The following is a 17,055-nucleotide window of genomic DNA, read 5'->3' as shown; positions in this document are numbered from 1 at the left end:
AATCACCTCTCTCTGCCGCGCTCTGATTGGCCGAGCGTTTGAATGAAGGCGGGCTCTATTCCACACTCACTGTGTTAGCTACTGTTGAAACATTCCTGCGCTAACCAACTTTAGCACGAATGCTAACATGTAATTCCGCGGGCGGACTCGCAGGTTGGCTCGAAGCGACACCTCAATGGAGAAGTTTTATTTTTGACACGCCGCCGCCATTTTTGTGTGTGTGTGTTTGTGTGTGTCTGTGTTGCGTCAACGCGGCAGCTTTTCGCACCTACAACCAGGACATGTCCAGTTAGCTCGAGCGCAGCAGCAGCACGTCGGCGGACAAGGGAAGCTGGCGAGCTAGAGCCAGAACCGGTTCTGCAGTTGAGGGATTTGGACAGGTTTGATCTCCCCCCCTTCCTTCCTCCCTCCCTCCCTCCTCCCCTCCTGAAAGGACAGCGAATCCGGATGCTGTGACTACCATGAGTCCGGCAGGCTGCCCCCATGTCAACAGCTTCAAAGTGGACAACTGGAAGCAGAACCTGCGGGTGATCTACCAGTGCTTCGTGTGGACCGGGTCGGCTGAGAGCAGGAAGCGCAAGGTAACTATGGAGTGTCTTGTGTGCTGGCGTGTTTGTCCCTCCAAAAAGGCATTGAATGACAATACTACTATTCACCCACAGGTGATCAGAACCAGAACCCCCCCCCCCCCTCCTAAAACGAAAAAAAACCCACTTGATCTCTAGTGCATCATCTGTTTACATTTTCATTGCGCCTTCATTACGGTACTGCAGACCTGCGTTAGACTCTTATCTCCATTGGCTGCATCAGAATTATAGTTGTAATAAATAAAAAGAACAGTGGTTATTGATGTATATTAACATCCTCTGCACATGTGAAAACAGATCCAGTGTGATGGCTGCACATCTGCAGTGTGTTGCTTCTCTCTCTCATGCATCATCACGTCTGGATCACTTCAGAGAAAACTGTGGAATTGTAAACCAATGCAGGCTTTGCCTCCTCCCTCCTAAACTGCTGGTTACTCCGTCAATACCCCACCCTTGAAATTTAACCGGACCCGCAAAGGGGGTGTCTTCTTGCATCCCGCTGGTGCAAAGACACTATAATCTTTTTACAATCTGGGATGTTTTCATGAATCGTTAAGTTAAAAGAAACAACAACAATGTGTCCGTGTGTTTGATATTGGATTTATTAAATGAGATCTGTGTTATTCCCAGGATGCAGAACCACATCTGTAATTCTATATGCATATTTTCATTTTAGAAATATTAAATATCTGTTTTAGTGAGACACGTTGCAATTGTAAGCTGCCAGTGTTGCCTTGAGTTTGTTCTCATGCACAACAAAAATGTACAAAATGGCACATGGCAAATGATAAAATGTGATAAACGGCGCACATTAAATGGAATTAAGACCCTCTTTTGATATTTGATCTGTTAACTCGCAATATACCCCTGGTGCAATTGTTCTGAGACGTTTTATTTTACCAGGGATCGCTCCCTAAATGTTTTCATACAGTATTTTTAAGATTAAAATTATATTATTGTTTACTGGTGTTATTGTTGCCCTTTTCATCAAAAAAATGTTCTCCAAGATGCAGTAAGTCTCTCATCATGACCATGTTTGGAACTTATTACTTTATAAAGTTCTCCCCCGTCTGAAATCTCAGCGAATGAGCGGTTGCGAGAGTGTCCATTATGATGTAATAATGATCTTCACCCCTCCTGCGGCCAGTTGTGATCACGCCCCTGCTTTGTTTATACAACGAGTGCCTAGGAGGTGGAGACTTTCGGGATCGATGCTTGACCAGTCACATCAAGATACCAAATCCAACTAAGCATTTTCAGTGGGCGGGGCTTGATCACATTTTCTAATGTAAATATTTCAATGAAAATAATGTTTTGCACAAACCGAAACATACTGATGATACAAAAGAGGTCCAAGATCAAATAAAATGTGCCCCCCGTCACGGCAGTTTGCTGGATTTTCATCGTTTAATTTGGCATTTGATCTTAAAAAGTTTGCGTCGTTGTACCACGATCTTACCTAAAAACAAAACACTACAGATGATCACAGAGGAACTACTTCATTTTGAGACTGTGTGAAAAATTAAATTTAGGATCACTGCTTTACATGTTTGATGTTTTGAATCACCCCACAGTAATATTGTAAGTAAGTCATCAGGAAAGTTGTTTAACTTGTTTTGTTTTTTGCTCAGTGATTTGCTTAAATGTTGATTAAAGACTCCTTTGATGTGTGGTCCAACATTAAATGAAAATAAAATGCTTTAATTCAAGCTATATTAAAGCCTAAGCTGACCTTATACGTGCACCACCCTCACACATGTCCCCATAATCTTCCTTACAAGACCACACCTCAAACCCTTTCTGCCATGAAACCATCCGGCTGCTCACTGAGGGTAGATATTGTTCAGTCTCCGCTATATAACGCTTTCAGTTTCCCACCTTCTTGTTTTCACACCATGTCATGTGTCTTATATTTTCCTCATCCTGCCATTTTCCCCACCCTCCCTAACATGACCGTCAAACAGAATGTATAGGAGGCTCTGTTAAAAGATGAGCTGCGAGAAGCTTCAATTGGAATATTAGACAATGTTATGTCGCATTTATAAACACTACATCCTAAATGATTTTGTAACTGGAGAAATAAGGTCGGTCATGACGGACCCTCGCATGCTTCTCTGTTGTCCAGAATCAGTCGTGAAATGAGAGAGGGAGCAAATGTGTTGTCGTCTGTAGATGCACTCATTGTAATGATCTCCCTCCCCTCCTGCAGGCCAAGTCATGTATCTGCCACATGTGCGGGGCCCACCTCAGCCGACTCCACTCCTGCCTCTACTGTGTCTTCTTCGCCTGCTTTGCCAAAAAACACATCCATGAACACGCCAAGAGCAAAAGGCATAACCTGGGTATGAAAAAAAAAACAACACAGTATTTTATTTTATTTTATTTAGGTTCAAATGAGAATACAAACCTGAAATCATCCCCCTTTTTACTTTAATGATACAACACCACTGCCTAATGACACGTAAACACAAACATCGTACAAGCGCCCCCCTCACCATGCACACCCCCTTGCTTTAGGGGGTAATTATACTGCTGAGCGGCTAATTTGTTTGACTGCACTGATGGTTCATTCCAGTGAGTTTTTTGGTTTACGTGCCTATATTTAGCCAGCTTCCAGGTTAGTCACTGGTCTGACGGATGCATGCTAGTGATGTAATGAATCATTGGAGGGATGTGCATGTTATAAAAAAAAAAAAATAGTAGCCGTACTAGTAAGTAAAAACTAGTACTACTAATTAGTAAGCATGGCATTTATGACATTTACTTTTCCGTACAGGCTTATTGTAGTTTTGTTTCTTCAAAATTCGATTGTTTTTCTTCATTGTTTAATGAATGAAGTCAAGTTGGGTTTAGAAAACTTGTTTTAATATTTCTTCGTCCAGCATGTAATGCATTCCGGTTGCGAGTTCAAGTCATTGCACTGCGGCATTTAGAGCAGAGAGTCCTGCCGCAGTCACAACACTCGGGGTGTAAGAAAAATGACAAATCCTGGCTTGAGAATCAGCTCCTTTTTTCCTCAAACTCTGCCATATCTCTAAGTTCAGGAAGACCCCCTTTTTTTTTTTTTTGTGAGGTGTCTCCCCTCGCGCTGTAACCGTGAGTTTAATAAGGTGAGCCGCTGCGAAAATAGAGCGAGGAGTGTGTAGCGTATCCTGGAAGAGGGGCTTCTCTCTTTAGACCACTGAGGAGGTAATTAAGTCGTCGTTAACAAGCCCAGTGGAAATGACCTCCGTTAAACCGGCCCCTCCTTCTTTCCATACTTTTGATTTTACAAAAAGATTTCCCCTTTTCTCAGCTGTTGCTGATTTCTGTTTGCAACCTTGAATCCGGTTCATTCTTATCACTGGCTGGCCGGTTCCCATGGTAACTTGATGACCCTTTTGCAAATGGCTTTGGATGTTCATGTAATTGCACCGCAAGCCCTAATTTTCCTGCTGTCATGTTTTTTTTTGACTCCAAGCCTCCACCTCCTGAAACTGTAGGCAGTAATCGCAACTATACATTTAGTTTTTAGATTCAGGGATGAAAGTATGACCGTGCACACATTTATGTAAACCAGTGGTTTGTGAGACACAAAGTTCCTTTTATTAGTACTTCCTCATACTTTGAAAAAAAGTCCAGGTTTTCTCTGGAATAAAATTAGCCGTGGACTCTCGATTAAAAGCTAGGAGACGCACACGTACAGAACACCATCATCGGCATACAATCAAATATTACATGGATGAAAATACTTACAACATCTTGTTGTAACCAGTCCTTAGCTCTTGCTGATTCAGCGTTATGGTGTTTTTCATGCACTTGATTGTAGTTTTCTAACTACACGTCGGTCCATGAATATAATCCTCGTTTTTTTTAACCGGTACGTGGTACAAAAAGATTTGGGTGACCCCCTGATGTAAATGTAAATTATTATTACTTATTTTGAATTACTACAGATTTCTTTTCATGATGCTTGGGGATAATACAGTTTATACAAATATTTATAATATAATAATTACATAAAATTTAAGCATAAACTTTGGTCTTGTAATTTAGATTTATTTTTTTAGATGTCGTCATATCATAAGTAGCATTTGTTGAACATTTCGTACCCAATCTTTTTTTGTTTTAAAATATAATTAAGTGTTTTTTGAAGGGGTTGTAAAGAAATAACCTTCAAATCATCTACAAGTGTAACCTTGGCTCGTCGTACCTTCGACAGTTTCATCTTTTTTTTTCTACTTGCATCTGTTCCCATCCTGAGATTGAAACTGACAATCAAGATAAAAACCACGATGCACGTTGTCATGGCAACAACAAACGGCTACCTGGAGCAGGTCATGGAAGGAGGCGGGAAGGATGGAAGGGATTGATTTTTAAAGTGTGAGAAGGTTTAAGTGGATATGAGGTGTGCGGCGTTGACGGTTTGACACCTCCCTCTCATTCTGTTCAGATCTCTCTCCGTCATCCTTGATTGGTGTTAACAGATAACAGATATGTCGGGAGATAAGCTGCGCTACCTGCATTCGCGGCGCCATGGCAACGTGGCAGGAATAGAAAAAAAAGGACTGAGGTCGTCTCAGCCTCCGTTCTTTTTATTACCCTCTAACGAATAAATAGGATAGACGTTCGGCAAATGGTGTCTCTGCGTCGGAATTAAACCTACCACGACAGGTGTGTCTCGCTCACCTTCTCCTTGTCCGGCTTTCCAGCGATCGACCTGCTGTACGGAGGGATTTACTGCTTCATGTGCCAAGACTACGTTTACGACAAAGACATGGAGCAGATTGCCAAAGAGGAGCAGAGGAAAGCCTGGAAGTACCAAGGTGTGAGATCTCAGGGTGACCTTGAAATGTTGGCAGAGTTAGGACACAAGATAGTTCTGACATGATAATGTTAGTATTGTTTATTTTTAAATGACTCGTTCAATAACCAGACGTAGACTCTTGGTAGTTATTCGTTATCAAATATTGTTTTCTTAAATAATTACATGTAACATTGAGTTAAAAAATGGTTATTATTAAACAAGCAGTAACTACCAAAAGTTTTCTTTAGTGTCCATGAACAAAAAAGTATTAAGATGATAATGAAAGGACGCTAAACCAAAACCATGGTGACTTTTTTCACCGTTTGCTTTTCTTGAAATCCGTTTCATTATCTGATCTATTGTTCTTGAAATTCCACAATGAAAAACCTTGAAGGTTTTTTGGTTTCAAACAGAATAGATTAAGTATCCGCTTAGTTGCAGACGTCATTAGACTTGATTCATGTTTTTTTAAATGTGTGACTGAGATCCCGCCATGTTTGGTTCCAGGCATCGGGGAGAAGTACTCGACGTGGGAGCCCACCAAGAGGGAGCTGGAGCTGCTCCGTCACAACCCCAAGAGAAGAAGAATCACTTCGAATTGCACAATAGGTCGGTTTGTCATTATTGATACATTCAAATTCATATCATCTTGATGCGCTTTAAGAATGTTTTTTTTGTACTTTTTCTATCAAATTTTCCTCTTGGAGATAAAAAGATCAGATTATATTTGAAACTTTTCTAGTAGGGATGTGTATTGGCATGTGTATAATCTTGCGATACGATGCATATCACGATACAGTATATAGTGATACTGTAGGAACAAGGATATATTTATAGTATTGTCCCAGTACTTGAATCTGGTTTTGCAGAATTTAAGGCCACATGACTCTTGGTGAAGACGTAACTGCTTTTATTTGTTTTGAAAACCAAGATATATGCAAACATCAACCTTAAAAGCTGCTGGATTCAGCTGTATCCTCTTGTCCTCAGTCATCACAGGGATCTCGCGGAATGTCTTTGTTCCTTAAGCTGCAAAGAATGTAATGATTGCTGCCATCTAGCGGCGAGAAGTCATACTGCAACACAAAAATGAACTGCCTTGAAAATTTGGGTGTTAATTGTAATTGAGACAATTTGAATATTTTTCTTATACACACTTTATTAAAATATAAACTAAAAAACAACTTATTTAATAATAAATTCAATAAAGAGCCATTGAATATGTTCAAAATTATTGTGATATTTAAGTGTATTATACATTTCTTACACTTCTAAAAGACAACCTATGTATGTTTCTTAAGAGCTTTTTTTGTCGTGTTATAGTTTTTTGCTATAGTTCTTTGTCAGGATAATTCTGCAGTGCGTTCGTAGTCTGGCTTTGCAGCAGTTGACCACGTATTGTGCAGCTCCCTCTCTCGCTCACCATCCTCCCTGAAACGTCGGCTCTATTCCCTCGTGTGTCCAGGCCTGCGAGGTCTGATAAACCTGGGCAACACCTGCTTCATGAACTGCATCGTTCAGGCTCTGACACACACGCCGCTGCTGAGGGACTTCTTCCTGTCCGACCGACACAAGTGTGAGATGCAGAGCAACTCCTGTCTGGTCTGTGAAATGTCCCAGCTCTTCCAAGAGGTACCGCTCTAGCATCCCAAGTTTTTTTAATTGGAATTCTCTCTCACACACGCAATTTTACCCGACCCCTAGTTCTACTCAGGACATCGCTCCCCGCACATCCCGTTCCGCCTCCTCCACCTGGTGTGGACGCACGCCCGCCACCTCGCCGGCTATGAGCAGCAGGACGCCCACGAGTTCCTCATCGCCGCGCTCGACGTCCTGCACAGACACTGCAAAGGTCAAACAGACAAACACAGGGCAAAAAAAAAACATAATAAACAGAGGTGAAGAAGAGACAGAAGTGTGAGAGGAAAGAAGGTGTGTAGATGAGGACGGAGGCGAACGGGGAGACGTGGTGGATAATTGCAGTCGATGAGCTGGAAGCTGCCGGAGAAGATTTCCACTCGCGCCTCTAACTTGATTCTATTCTCGTGCAGACGACAACGGCAAGAAAGCAAACAACCCAAACCATTGCAACTGCATCATAGACCAAATCTTCACAGGGGGTCTGCAGTCTGATGTCACCTGTCAAGTCTGCCAGTGAGTATCTGTGTGTGAGGGGGGGTGGGGAGGGGGGCTGTCATTCACAACTTGCCCTGGAGTGAACCTCCCCCCACTATCAATCACACTGTTGCACCATTAATCACACACACCACTGCAGCAACTGGAGCGCATTCATTGTAAATTACACACTGCCACCTCGTGGCCAGAAATAGTAGTAAACGGAGATGAATTTTTGTTCCCCCTTTTTTTTTCTTTGCTCTCTGTCCATAGCAGCTGTAGCTTTTTAGTCTGGACAACATGAAATGATTACATTCCTGGTTTTCAGCTCAATAGGAAAGACAGGATTCTGAACATTTTGATGAATTCGATTGTGTTGTAAAACACAATTATTAGCAGCTTTTTAGTTCCTGAAAAGACAGTCCTAAATGATTTTTAAAACGATGAGAATAACAAGGGCAAGATTCTTTTACTAAACAGTTATACCTCCTGATCAAACCTTGCTGGTAAATATACACCAATCTTTTTTTTTTACAAGATGTGTTTTATATTTCCACACAATGATGGAATTATGACTTAAAATAAATCAACAGTGAATGTGTGGATGAGCTAGATTGGAAAAGAACAAGATGTCTCAGAAACCTATCATGTGAATGATGCATTTAATGACGTTGTAACGGCTATGGTGCGTTCAAGAGTGTAGGATTTAATGAACACTTTGTGTTTTGTGTGTTTTTTAAATTTATTATCCTGTGTTCCATGAGGTTTTTATTGTTCAGGTTTATTGTTCTTATATAATAGGTTTCAGTGAACAATAATAATACAAAATAAAGGTGACTTGTGTGTGCGTATATGAGCGATGGTTGAAATGAGCTGTGAATAAAGTGAGATGATCATTATTAATCAATAATTACATATAGGGATAGTTTGTCCTAATAAACTAAAAATACTCTGTCTCATTCCAGTGGAGTCTCCACAACTATAGACCCATTCTGGGACATTAGTCTCGACCTTCCGGGCTCGTCCACTCCGTTCTGGCCTCTCAGTCCTGGAGGAGATGGATCTGCACTGAACGGAGAAAATCACGCGACCGGAGCGACGACTCTGACCGACTGCCTGCGCAGGTACCCAGTGCTGGTTTGATGGAAGGATCACTCTGACTCCGCTCCCTCCTCACGAACCCGTCCCTCTCCCCGTCCAGGTTCACCAGGCCGGAGCACCTCGGCAGCAGTGCCAAGATCAAATGCAGCGGTTGCCATAGTTACCAGGAGTCCACCAAGCAGCTGACCATGAAGAAGCTGCCCATCGTCGCCTGCTTCCACCTCAAAGTGAGTCGGTCACACGTGAAGACGGCGGTCCATGGATGACGACTCTTTCTTTCCTCTCGTAGAGGTTCGAACATTCAGCTAAACTCCGGAGAAAGATCACGACGTACGTGTCCTTCCCTCTGGAGCTGGACATGACTCCCTTCATGGCCTCCAGGTAAGAGAGTCGAACCTTTTTCACAAACTAGATTATGATTTTATGTTGTTGCCTTTGTCTTTTCCTTGTTTCTATTTTAAATGATTGTTTCTAGTTTTATTATTTCTCTTTTTGTTTCCTTGTTTCTTACTTTTAATGCTGGATTCCTAGTTTCTTATTTCGTTCCCATGTTTCCTATTTTCTTTCCTTGTTTCCTCTTTCATTTACTTTTTTTCTCGTTCTGTGTCCTCCAGTAAAGAGAGCAGGATGAACGGACAGTACCAACAAGCGGTGGATTCCTTCAACAACGACAACAAGTAAAAAAAAAATGAAAAAAAGCTGCAGCTGTCGCTACGGTAACCTTCAACACGCAGCTGTTAACTCGTCGTCATCTGCAGGTACAGCCTGTTCGCCGTGGTCAACCACCAGGGGACGCTAGAGAGCGGCCACTACACGACGTTCATCCGGCAGCACAAGGACCAGTGGTTCAAGTGTGACGACGCCATCATCACCAAGGCCAGCATCAAGGACGTGCTGGACAGCGAAGGGTCAGTGTTTTTGCTCGGCGGCGACGGTTTCCCGAGTCGATGCTGACTGTTATGCCGATCCGTTTTCCCTTTCCTCAGGTACCTTTTGTTTTATCACAAGCAGTTCCTGGAGTACGAGTAACTTCCTTCGTCACCATGGCAACAGACGAGGAGTCAGGTGGATGGGACGGGGGGAGAGCGGTAGCTGATAAATCACATTAAAAAAAAAAAATTCCAGTGGAATTTAGCGATGAACACGTACATGATCGAGGGCAGAAACTCACTCTCTGTCTCACTCTTTCATCCCAAACTCACAGAGTGACTCGTCACTTTTGATTTATTCAACAAGAGCAACTTCACGTGAGAGCATCTGGACAACATCTCCTAAATCCCCCGATGATGCATTAACGCAGACGATGCAAAAAAAAAAAAAAAGAAGTGACTTTTCTTTTTTCCAAATTTGCCATCAAATATTTCAGTTGTGCATGTTTGGTCGCCTCCATCGCTGCTTCACCCCGTGACGGGGACGTCGGACAGTAAATCTATTTTTATACATGCCTATGTTATCACATGTTTTTAAAGTCTGTGCTGTCACCCGCTTTTTCTTTCAACCACTTTTTCAATACTGGCAGGCAAATATACTCTGTGTTATTGTGATGCTGTTTCAGGTAAATTGCCAAAAAGAAAAGAAAGGAAACGTGACGACACTTTTTCGGCGAGGGTCAGAAGCTGCTTCCGGCAGCGTCGGCCGCATGTCGCGCACGATTCAGTGTTTTCACGAGGCTGTTCGTGATCAAGAGAAGTCTGTGTTTGTGTCAAAGTCTGTGCCGGAGTTTACTGCATTCACTTGAGAACAAAATCAGGTCAGTTTCCTTTTCTGTTTGGTCATCGTCACCTTTTTCTACTCCTGCACACTATTCATGGTTTTTTGGAGAGGGTGGAAAAGCAAGTATTTGCCCCTCTGGCTCAGCTCTTTTTCCAGTCAACATCCCCTTTTATTGCTGTACTTTTGCATTTGTATGTCGCTTTCTGATTCTTCAAAAAAAATCGACTCAAGTCAGCCTTCAGGTACACATTTGGAGTTGCTGATCCACATCCGTGCCACTACACAATTCTCACAACTGAAGTACGAAACTAGTTTTCTCATAAACTTTAAAAAATGTATGTATACACGGTCTTTTGACTAATTGAAAATATATTTTATGTATAATATATATAACATGTTAGTGGAAAAAAAAAAGCATTTACGTTTGGAACTGAGTGTTTTATTTATTTAAAATGAATAAAAAAAATGTATTTTCTTTGAAATACAACTCATATTGCCCATTTACAAATTGAAATGATACTTGAAATGTTCCCACAAAAAAACACGTCTCTTTTAATCCACAGGTTAATTTAATGAATATTTCAGTCGTGACTCAGTCAAGCGAAAACTGCACATTTGTTCCCTCAAATGTTTTTGTCCGCGATGAGAAAACCTGAGCCAGTCGTCCACAGCTTTATGTCATGAATCTGAGAGAAAACCAAGAGCCGAGTGTGTTATTTGCGATGACGTCGATGCTCTTCTGTAATTGTGTATCTCAAAACAAAAGTGTGTGCTGTTGTCAATAGTATGCACGTGTGTTGTGCGCGTGCGTATGTTTCCGTATGTTTGTGTACTGAATCAGTACTTGCATTCGGCATGCTGTCTGAGCTGGGTATCACAGTTTAGTAGGATTTTTTTCCCACATGTTGAAAGTGTGTGTGTGTGTGTGTATACATATGTACAGTTGGTATGTAAGAAGCAAATGGTGCGACCTCACTTTTATTTCATATGTTCTCTGTTTGCTGGATCTGACCCCTGGAGGTCGTCGAATCTAAAGAAAACGTGTCTTGATCCATTCAGTCATTCCTCACACACTTATAACTGCTGCAAGAACTGGACACACGGATGGAACGACACTCGAATAAAGACAACTTTATATCTGTAAACTTGACTGTGAAACTCTTTGTTTTGTGATGAGCTGATGAATACGGTGGCCCTTAAGGGACAGACACAAAAACGTGTAGTAGTGGATGAAAGTAGGTTTTTCATTTTTCTGTTAAATGAGGACAAAAATATTTTTCTGTTGTCAAAATGATTTAACTGGACAAAGATATTTAATTTTAGAGAAATAATATTATATATTCATCTGACAAATTGTTTTAGTTGTTTTTTTGCAGCAGACAATTTTTTTTCTTTTCTTCTAATTGCTGCAGATAAACAACAAGAACAAACGACAGAAGTTTTATGCAAAAATAAATTAATGGACAATTACATTTTACTGATTGGTTAGTTTTTCTCTCTAGACAATTGCTCCATGACAGACCAAAAAAAAGTTATGCAAGTTTAAAGGAAATACTTTATTCAAGAGGTGCTCAATAAATGGGTCATGATGGTTGTGTTTAGATTGAATAAAATAAAAACGTCTAACTGCTACAATTTTATTGAAAACGATGCGTGTGAAGGTCCATCTGATTGGACCAGCCTTTTACTTGTTAGAAACCGATAGGCCGCTTTCCTCGTCATAAGGTCGACCTTATTGAGTCGCCGTGCTAAAAGATATCAATTGAAACGTTTTGTTTTTTTTTGGCTCATTGCGTTTTTGCTGAGTAAGTCAACTTGGATTTTACCAATACATTTTTAAAACATGTGGAATGTTATCCTATTCTGTCTAATCCGCGATAAGCTTTTTTACCTGATCAGATTTCTGTTTCTCCCATAGTGTCGGCTCACTTCTGTTCATATTTGCAGAGCCCTCAAGATGGTGCTCTCTGCCAAAATCTATTTGATTAAAACCTCACATCGTTTTAAAACCAAGAGCTGCATAAACGGTACAATGCGTCACTAATATAGAAGTATATCAGCGCCATAAGGATATTAAACCATGGAATTTAAATATTATAATATAGATATATTTTTAAAATTAATTCTTTATTCAAATGTTGAATTTGTTTTAATTACATATTCAAATCCAATACTTAATGGATGATTTTATATATGAAAATGTGGGACCAACAGTGCCAACATCATTTATTTATATAAATTATTTTAAAGGCTACAAATCAAAAACGAATGTCAAACTCTGTGAAAAACACAGAATAATTATATAATATTATAAATCATACTGACATGTATGTTTAAAATGTAATTATTCATAAATAATAAAAATCAATTCCTTAAAATTATTCTTCAATTAAATAATCCAGACATTTCAAAATTTAAATTAAACCATTAACTACTGTGATGGTGCTGATGTACTTCCATAAAGCTTCATCATCTCATCTCTAGGTAAGAACCTCTCGCTCAAGTCCATCTTCTCAGACTAAGATCTAGATGCAGTTTGTTTCATGAAAAGTAAAAAGTAGATGAAATATGTTTATTATCTTAGTAAACCAGTGTTGCATATGAAAGTTTATCCTTTCTTCTCTGTTCTTAAACCAGGTCAATCACTAGTTCTCAGGCCACAGCACGTTCTTCGTGCCCCTCCAGTGCCGACATGTGCTCGGTCCTCACGTTCTGCTGGGTCCACTGGGACCTCCTCTGGTCGGACCGCTGCAGGAGTGTTTGCCCATGGAAATTGGGATCAGGGAAGCAGTGGACACACTCGCAGGTCTCAGTGGGGCTCGGCTCCAGCGATGGGTGGCTCCATTGGACAGTGACGTCTAGAATAAAAGGCAGAGTATAGTTATTAATTTGAAAAATATAGTTTATGAATGTGTGAAGAGACAGTAGGTCAAAACACAAAGATCAACTGAATTAACCAGCACTAGACTGACCTTTGAACCTATTTTCCAGCTGACCTCCGTGTTCTCGTACCGCCTGACCAGGATGGACCAAGTGTTTCTTAGAAGCTCTGGCTCGTTTCCGTCTGATGAAAAGCACCAGAGCCATGGAGAGGCTGGTGAGCAGCAGCAGGAGGCTGAAGGCCAGAGCAGAGTAGAGCAGAACCGCCGGCTCCTTCACCGACGTCGACACAGTGAGACCTCCGGGACCACCTGATGCTGATTCCAGCCACATTCTCTTCGTGGTCACAGATGCAGGTAGAGCTTGAAACAAGTGGAAAATAATCTTACTTTTTTTTTTTTCAACGGTTCAGTGTCGCCATCCTCCGATAGATGGCGCTGTTTGTCAACCCAGTTCTTAAAATAATGATTCTGACAACTATATTGATATTAACATGGATAGAAAGTGATGTTCATATTATTAATCAACCCTCACCTTGTCCAAGCTGCACATTATTGTTACATTCTTATTTAAAATTCCTTTACTGACCTACATTTGAAAGAATATCATTGGAAGCTATGAACTAAAAGTGAGACAGCAGGTGTGTATTGTTAAGAATTTGGCGATACCGTACGTATCACGATACGTTGATACCAATACGATATTTTGTGATACTGTAGGAACAAGTATATATTTGTATTATGGTAGTACTTGACTCTGGCGTTGCAGAATATACAGACCTCATGACTCTTGATGAAGTCATAAATACTTTTGAAACCAACATATGTCCAAACCATAAGCTTTAAAAGCTACTGGAGTGGATTGTATCCTCTCGTCCCCAGTGATCACACTGGAATTGTATTGTTCCTTTCGATCAGATTAGATGTGACTTTATCAAACCCCCCTGGAATTTTTTTTGTTTTTAAATCGATTTAATATGAATTAAACTTTGGAGGACACAATGACTGCCATCTAGCGGCCAGATGTTTGATTGCAACACAAAAATTAACTACAGCTGTAAATATTTCTTATATGTATATGTTAACTGTCAATAAAAGCAATTTTCTGTTTTAATATCGATACAGTGCTGTTAAGTACTGATACGGTAATGTGAAAAAAAACATTGCGATATTCTAGTGTATCATTTTATTTTCTAAGACCTCTATGGATTTTTATTATGAAAACAAGCGGCACCATGTGATGAATCTTCAAACAATTTACGGATCCAGATGGTGATTCTGAACGCTACCTAAAAAAATCTTCTGTGTCTTGTAGGATTATCAAGATTTCCTGCAAGTTTGATGGAAATCTAATCAGTTTTTTGGAAGGTTATTATTCAGACACAACCAGACAAAACATTATCTCCTCGGCAGACGTAATTATATAATTCTTTTGACGTAATTTCAATCATTTTAAAATGGAAAATGCATTTTCTACTCCCTTCATAGACACAGACTATCCGGTGGAAGAAGCTTCCGAGTCGTAATGTTGTGTAACACACTTGGATTATCTTAACAAAAGCAAATCTCTAAAGGAAACAGGGTAATTAGCTTCAGGATCCGGGCCCCGGGGGGGCGACTCACTGCGGCAGTGCTGGGAGCAGTCGGCTGGATGTCTGCCACAGACCTGGGAGCACTTCACACACTTCTTCAGAAGGCCGTCGTAGTAATGCCCCGACCTCCGCCTGCACTGAGCCGACACTGGGGACGAAGACGGAGCTCTCACCGGTTCTTTGACTTCTAATGTTAACACGTGTTCTTGCGTGTACATCTACTACAGGCTGGTGATGCAAACATATCCCCCCCACGGTGCCTTCACGTGATACACACTTTCATTTACTATCTATATAATCGAGGATTCTGGGTAATATACTTTTGGGTTAAAAGTAATTTGATCATGAGTAATACTCTGGTGGCCATCAAGGTGTTGGAATCAAAAAACTTTTTTTTGCCAGAGTTGTAAACTATACATAGAAATGTTAGAGGTGTCAGTACGGAATAAAAACAAATAAAATAAGATAACACACAAAATAAGCAATAGAAAAAACACTTTTGTTAATTTTTTTGTAATTTAATTCCCAATTTAGCCATTTTCTAAACTCATTTTTTTTGTGTTAGCCTTAATATTTTTGTATTAATTAGAGGCTAGATTAGCTTCTAATAATTAAAGCAGAAATGTACAGTATGTTCTATTTCAGCTCTATTTCACATTTAAAGAGTCGTCAGTCTGTACATTATATAGATATTTTTCTTCATAAGAGTTTAAAATATTGGCACTTTGCCTGATTGTATTTGACAAATCTTTATTAGCTGAACTTATCAGTGCAGGTTTCCATAGAGATGCTTCACCTCGTTGGAAATTACTCCCGAAATCTTTTTTTGTTATGAATTTACATTTGATGTCTTGGCTTTAAAACCTGTTAAGAGGATGTTTGTTGATGATACAGGGATGTTTACTGAGGCGGAGTGAGACATTGCTGGACAAAGGTTGATAGAAATAAAGGTTAAAAGTAAAGGAAGAAAATAACCAATGAAGTTGATAGGTGGAGAAAACAAGGACGGCCAAGATAGTTGGAGGAGATTTAATTGTTCTAGAAACCCGTTATGTATGTTTATAGTAAAAATAGCAGTAATTTCAACTCGAAACTCAAATGGCTAACTTTCTATACCCTTAACTGATTGTGTTCATGTTAGTTATATGCGTTTATTTGTGTACTTACCACAGAATATGGTGCATTTTGAGTTGAGCACTTGTTTCTGGCAGTTCAAGGTACACGTAAGACACTGTCTGAGCAAGGCATCCCAGTATTGACCGTCACGGCAGCTCGTGGCCTTCTGCATCGACTCCCCCCGCTCTGGCATACACCAAGAACACACTCGTCACACAAGTCAGCAAACAGCAACATATCATACAACTGCTCTTAACTAAATATTGCCTGAATATCTAATGATTCCTCTTTGCTTCAGTGATCTTAAGTCAACTGTAAAAATCTTCAGATGTTTAGATAAATAAATGTAACTATTTTTAAAGAGGAACATGTTCTACATGAAGTCAGCCTAGTTGTGTGTTCTGTTCTCGATTAACAACGAAATCAACCTATATCTGGAAGAAGAAAAAAGATAACACCATAACTAACTAGAAACTAACTTCAACTGACCTGAAAATCACCTTCAGAAAGTTAACTTTGAAGTAAATATTGTTTCTGGGATGAAAAAGAAAAGTTATTTTATCTGCAACTATGATCTAAAATCTTGTATAATTACTATATAACATACTGTATACCAGATACACTAGAAAAAAAGCAACATCTACTGAAATTACCCAAATCTTTATAAAAAAACAAAGAGCAGGATTATCTCAGAAAATATTAGAGAAATACAAAACTACAAGTATCTCTTAATTAAAATAAATGGACTATGAAGCGTTGATTACCTGGACAGACGAAGAGAGAGCAGATGGATCTTCGGTTTGTCACTCGGCAGGAAGTTGTCCTGAACATTTAACCTGATGCTGATTTGGTTATAAAATCTCACTATGCTGTGGGACTTCCCCGAACGTGTCTGAGACGTTTACTCACTGCCTCAACATGAAAGAGAGAACGCAATCAAAACTATTTAACTATACTTGTATATATATTATGTTTTTCTAATTTATAGTCCAACTCAAACATTTCATTTTTTTATAGAAGCAAATATAGACCAAAAATGGAAAGTACTAGTACAAGAACTACAAGTAGAAGTACTAGTAGGGTAACTTTGGGTAAGTATTTTCCAGCATCTCCAAGAGGCCTGGGTTATGTGTTGTTTTGGGAATCCAGAAAATGTGTTTAACTTA

The 17,055-nt window shown here is 40.0% G+C and overlaps 2 protein-coding genes across 2 annotated transcripts; one reads left to right on the top strand and one right to left on the bottom strand.

The window, feature by feature from the left end:
- Window positions 1-69: 69 nt before the first annotated feature.
- usp22 (ubiquitin specific peptidase 22) lies at window positions 70-11,447 on the top strand. The gene is made up of 13 exons (XM_087784321.1): window positions 70-581; window positions 2,797-2,929; window positions 5,279-5,392; window positions 5,881-5,982; window positions 6,839-7,005; window positions 7,078-7,225; window positions 7,425-7,527; window positions 8,454-8,612; window positions 8,690-8,816; window positions 8,879-8,970; window positions 9,204-9,266; window positions 9,348-9,497; window positions 9,576-11,447. Exons 1-13 carry the CDS (start codon window positions 462-464, stop codon window positions 9,616-9,618), a joined length of 1,521 nt encoding a protein of 506 aa, XP_087640447.1. The 5' UTR covers window positions 70-461; the 3' UTR covers window positions 9,619-11,447.
- Window positions 11,301-16,684, bottom strand: tnfrsf13b (TNF receptor superfamily member 13B). The gene is made up of 5 exons (XM_087784322.1): window positions 16,654-16,684; window positions 15,941-16,075; window positions 14,805-14,921; window positions 13,275-13,544; window positions 11,301-13,160 (listed from the first exon to the last, which is right to left on the bottom strand). Exons 2-5 carry the CDS (start codon window positions 16,059-16,061, stop codon window positions 12,955-12,957), a joined length of 714 nt encoding a protein of 237 aa, XP_087640448.1. The 5' UTR covers window positions 16,062-16,075; window positions 16,654-16,684; the 3' UTR covers window positions 11,301-12,954.
- Window positions 16,685-17,055: the final 371 nt, after the last annotated feature.

The sequence above is a fragment of the Callionymus lyra genome, chromosome 2, assembly GCF_982586985.1.
Source record: "Callionymus lyra chromosome 2, fCalLyr1.hap1.1, whole genome shotgun sequence".
Classification (NCBI taxonomy): domain Eukaryota; kingdom Metazoa; phylum Chordata; class Actinopteri; order Syngnathiformes; family Callionymidae; genus Callionymus; species Callionymus lyra.
Note: the sequence above shows the minus strand (reverse complement) of the source record. Positions and strands in the feature narration are given on the sequence as shown.

Coding starts and splice junctions, on each gene's coding strand:
- usp22 (XM_087784321.1), top strand. CDS start 462: ATGAGTCCGGCAGGCTGCCCCCATGTCAACAGCTTCAAAGTGGACAAC. Junction 7,226..7,424: donor CCTGCACAGACACTGCAAAG/GTCAAACAGACA, acceptor ATTCTCGTGCAG/ACGACAACGGCAAGAAAGCA. Junction 8,971..9,203: donor ACTCCCTTCATGGCCTCCAG/GTAAGAGAGTCG, acceptor TGTGTCCTCCAG/TAAAGAGAGCAGGATGAACG.
- tnfrsf13b (XM_087784322.1), bottom strand. CDS start 16,061: ATGCAGAAGGCCACGAGCTGCCGTGACGGTCAATACTGGGATGCCTTG. Junction 14,922..15,940: donor AAAATGCACCATATTCTGTG/GTAAGTACACAA, acceptor CTTCGTCCCCAG/TGTCGGCTCAGTGCAGGCGG. Junction 13,545..14,804: donor CTGCTCCCAGCACTGCCGCA/GTGAGTCGCCCC, acceptor ACTTGTTTCAAG/CTCTACCTGCATCTGTGACC.